We start from the raw sequence: 4,669 nt of genomic DNA, 5'->3' as shown, positions 1-4,669 counted from the left end.
AATTTACCTGGCATACGTGGTAAAGTAGTCATGATAAGTTCCAGGAATTCATTACGCATAGTCCAACTCCACCCTTGGGGATTGAAATCATTAGCTAACCAAATTTGAATTTGATAAAAAACGTGATTGAAATGTTGGTGAGCTGCTCCATGCGTTGGTGAAATATTTGGTAACTGCCCAGGTTGTTGCTGGCAAGTCAAGGAAGTCGAATAAACCTAGGCACAACGGAGGTGGTCGACACTATGCACAGATTTTTCGGCATTATAAGCTACAAATAAGGTTTGGTTTTCTTTTTCGAATAATGAAGCAAGTTTATGCAAATTAGGGAGCTTATCAAATGTTGTTAAAAACGTTTTTTTTCCTTTAAGTTAATATATATATAATGATAATTGTACGTCTTGCTATAAATTATAACATTAATATTACAAGTTTTTGACCGGGACTACCAGTTGACTTCCGATAAATTTCTAAAAGCGAACCCTATGCCTTCTATCTCGAAAACAGTTCAACATATAAAAAAATGTTAAATAGAAAAGTAATAGAGAATTTAATTCTCTACAATATTGATAATAAACTAACTAAAAACAAAGTAAAAAATATATTTTTGAGACCTTTCATCCCTGATTTTAAAACTTGCAACCATACAATTATACGTGAATTTTGAGGATGCCAAAATATATTTTTTTATGTGGTCGCTTACTGAGTATGGCAATTTCCCGAGGTCAACCCCTATAATGACTGGACTACATGTCATCTGCAAGAGTTGTTCTTGAAATCTGTTCCAGAGAAACCTTCTGATCTGATGTTCTACCGTTAAGTGATGATAAGCTTAATTTAACCCCGGTTTTACTATGCAATTGTTAAAGAAAATTAGTTATTTGTGTTGATGAAACAGATAGAAAGTTTTGGCTTCATGTTTTAATTCGTTGAGATTAAGATTTGTTCTACATTTTCCTTCGGATTTGAATATTATTAATAGAGGAGATCTAAAAGAATGTTTTATAGGTGCTGGCTTCACGAGCGTCAACCTAATTAAATATCACGAGTTTTAGTCGAGATTAAACGTTAAGTTTTAGTTTGAAAATTCACTAAAATGTGTGAAGTTTGAAAAATTTGTCGTGGTTGTTTACTAAATGGTATTTGGAGACTAATAGCTATTTTTTATTGGTTTGGATTTTTTGAAAAGAAGTCAAATTTTTAGAAAGCGTCTCAGACACCTACCTAACAACCTTATTAACTCATTATATTTATATCCCGGCTTTCCACCTTTTTGGTTTTTATATTTCTCTTCCCCTTTTATATCATTTATAACTAATGATTGTATTTTATAATATTTAATAGAATCATCACAAAAAGAACCTTACAAAACCAGAACGTAGAAAACTAATTATCCTTTTTATTTGAGTATAAAAACATCATTTAAATAACATTTAACTGAAATAAATTTTAAACTATTAAGTATCGCAAAGATGGTTTAATTAGCAGTTACGCAATATTACTTCTGGTTAAAAAGAGTATATGAATGTAATTAATTAATGTATCAGCAAGTAGATAAGATGTCAGTTGTATATCGTGCAATTGGCAATAAATATTCTCATCTGAGTTTATAAGAAATATTTTTATAATTAATATATATTTTTTATTATATATACTCTTTTAATGGTCAAGAGCATGTGTAAGAAAAATTATTAACTCTTAAAGAAGAGGCAGTTAACAAAATAAAAATCATCGCTCTTTCCTCACTAGTTCGGATGTTGATATTAATTTCTTGACCTCTTCTGACGACCACCTTTTTGTCGCTAAATTAGATAAATGCAGTGTAACGTAAATTTTACCTATTGTTGACTTTTAAATTACACTGACATTCAGACAAAAAATTTGTATTTCATCCATTGGATTATCCAGTATTAAATCGTCATCATGAGAAACTTTATCATATTAGTAAGAATTTTTATAATTTTTTTACGAATTTCATGCTTATAATAATTACCAACCTTCACCAATGTCAAAATCCCACTCTAGGTGATTGATTTAAATATGTTTACATTGGCATTTTTCCCATCTTCGAATTTCCTACTGATCCAAAAGTTATAAAAGACCATGGCAGCATGTACTTTACTCTTGTGATGTTTCGTGAGTTTCTATCTGGAACTAATAAAGATGTTAGAAGCAAATGCAGTTCAATTGAAAAGCACCACTAACAGTAATTCCACCTAGTATTCAAGGCTTCCATTATAGACGTTAGGAGTATATATTATGACAAAAAAAGAATATAGAAATAAAAATACTTTTATTTGAAACGCTGAAGACAATTTAAATGTAAAATATGTAGTTAATTATAATCCAAACAAATAACAAAAGGACTTTTGAAAACCATATTTAAAATTTCACTGGAGATATATTTGAGTGTATCACATAAAAACTAATTGCTTAATCTGAGCCGTTGAGGAATTTTTCAAAGGATTCTTTGTATTCTCCCTTAGGGTCCTCCTTCTTGACAAGCTCTGACCACATTTCTGGCAAGTCCTTCTGGAAGCCGCGGACTACGGTGCGAATTAGCTCGCGTTGTTTTGGCGTACATTTAGCGCATGTGGTACGAAGGGCTTCAGGAATTGTTTCTGTAGTAAAAAAAGAAACTGTAAGTGTATTTATATCTAACAAATTATCATTTTGGTTTCTAAAGTCTTTGAGATATAACAAAATAATATATGGTGGAATTGTGTATCTTATATTGGTGTACAGAAAAGTTCGCGGTGGCATATGTCTATACCTTAAGGATAACACACTGTTATATCCATTTTACAACTTTTAAAAATTGCCATTCCTAAAGCGTTTATAGGAAAGCTATTTAGATAAATACGGTATTAAGTCTTATCAAAATAAATTACTTTGTTTTCAAGCCTACATCAGTATCTGTAAATTACTTTTTAAATCATTTAAATCGGGCGTACGATTTGAAAGTTATCATAATTTAAGTTTAATAATTCTCAAAATTAAATAGGCTATTATAATTATATCTTTTGTAAAGAGCCCGTGCGAAGCCGGGGTTGCTACATAGTGTTAAATAAGATTATTTATAGTAAGAAATCGATTTTTTCTCATACTTACTTTTAAAGTCCGAACCCTCAGCTGTGCATGGGCCCTGATCAAGGAAGCATTTGCCATAGTTTTTCAGAAGTCGTGGGTTCTCCACTAGCTCTTTAGCATTGAAGTTATCGTATTCAGGATTGTAGGTGTCAGCTGGGAGGGCGAGCGCCGCAGCCAAGCACATAGCGAACACGACAAAAGTTTTCATTCTGTTTAAACAGTTTTAACTTTTAGAATAAATGTTTTGTTCTTTACAATTTAATATGCAGGTAAATGTTATAAAATAGAAAGCTTAAAATATTTTTTATAATAATTTGCATTTTGGACGAATCCAAAAAAAACCTTACAGATAATAATAATGATGGCTCTTAACTTTCACAACTTATATGAGCTCTATCAAAATATTTATAACTTAAGTATGACGTTGAAGAAATATTTCTTTTACATATTTTTTTATTGCCAGTGTTAAAAATGGTCGCAAGTAGCGAATAAATCTTGCTTTATAATCTCTAATAACTCAAGATTAGTTATGGACTTCGCAAGTATATTCCAAAATATATCTTACTTACGTTACAAGTATCTTGTATCCTCGTTGAGATAATACTGTGTGTATAATCGTTCAAGATTCTTTTATATAGATCTTGCAGAAGGAAAACATGTCTATACGAATTGGTCGGTAAACTCAATGGATTGAATAATTGTAAACATTATATGTCATGTTTGATGACTCAGAATTGATCTAAGAAAAACATAGCCTCGTATAATTGAATTCTGTTTAGATTGTATTAACCAAAGTAGTGTTTTTCAATAAGTTACCATCAAAAGGTGTGAATTAAATTTGTAGGTTTTAAATCATGAAGTCTAATCACAAAAATGGTGATTCAAATGTGTTGTTTCTCTTTTCATTGGTTAACTGTGTTTTAAGTGTCTTATTATATACATTTTATTTCTTTTATGAAAATTATTAATATTTTTTTTATTTTATAATGCTTTAAAGATTTAAGTAATAAAATATATTGTAATAATATATAATGAAATAATACTAATAGAATATAATAAAATTAATTGTGTAAATAAAAAAATAAAATAAATTTTTATGAGATGCGAAAATTTATACACAATAGTGACTTTTCAATTTATTACGGTCAGGATAATCTGGTTCAAATCACTGTAAATATTAAATTGTCCTCATCTTATTCGATAATTTTATTCCATCATTTCAATTACAAAGTGATTTTTTGAGAAATCATAACAAATTATAAAAAATGTATAAAATTATAAATAAAAAATTAAAGTATTATGTTGTAGGAATATGAGAGGCTCGGACAGCAGAAAGAAGTTGTCAGAAAAGATCACGACTCTCTTTCGATTGTAACGCGCGTTAGTGTGATAAGTTAATCAATCGTAGTTTTTCGAAGTGTGTTTAAATCTTTCGTTTGTGTTATATTCACATTTTATTTCACGATAAGTTTAAAGCGAGATTGTTGAAAGTTATTATTTTATTTTTTTTTACTTTTGTGTAAATTTAATAAATTAATAGTGAAATTGTATTGAATATAATTTTTAAATAGTCAATTCTGAT

The 4,669-nt window shown here is 29.2% G+C and overlaps 1 protein-coding gene across 1 annotated transcript; it reads right to left on the bottom strand.

Moving 5' to 3' along the window:
- Positions 1 to 2,273: 2,273 nt before the first annotated feature.
- LOC116771848 (allergen Tha p 1-like) lies at positions 2,274 to 3,807 on the bottom strand. Its single transcript, XM_032663834.2, has 3 exons — positions 3,657 to 3,807; positions 3,109 to 3,296; positions 2,274 to 2,618 (listed from the first exon to the last, which is right to left on the bottom strand). Exons 2-3 carry the CDS (start codon positions 3,293 to 3,295, stop codon positions 2,431 to 2,433), a joined length of 375 nt encoding a protein of 124 aa, XP_032519725.1. The 5' UTR covers position 3,296; positions 3,657 to 3,807; the 3' UTR covers positions 2,274 to 2,430.
- Positions 3,808 to 4,669: the final 862 nt, after the last annotated feature.

Source organism: Danaus plexippus (assembly GCF_018135715.1).
Source record: "Danaus plexippus chromosome 16 unlocalized genomic scaffold, MEX_DaPlex mxdp_23, whole genome shotgun sequence".
In the NCBI taxonomy this organism is placed as follows: Eukaryota; Metazoa; Arthropoda; class Insecta; order Lepidoptera; family Nymphalidae; genus Danaus; species Danaus plexippus.
The sequence above is the reverse complement of the archived record's forward strand: the minus strand, read 5'-3'. Positions and strand labels throughout refer to the sequence as shown.

Excerpts from the sequence above, each read along its gene's own strand:
- LOC116771848 (XM_032663834.2), bottom strand. The coding sequence starts at position 3,295 with ATGAAAACTTTTGTCGTGTTCGCTATGTGCTTGGCTGCGGCGCTCGCC. Across the intron at positions 2,619-3,108 it reads TGAGGGTTCGGACTTTAAAA|AAACAATTCCTGAAGCCCTT; the intron begins GTAAGTATGAGA and ends TTTTTACTACAG.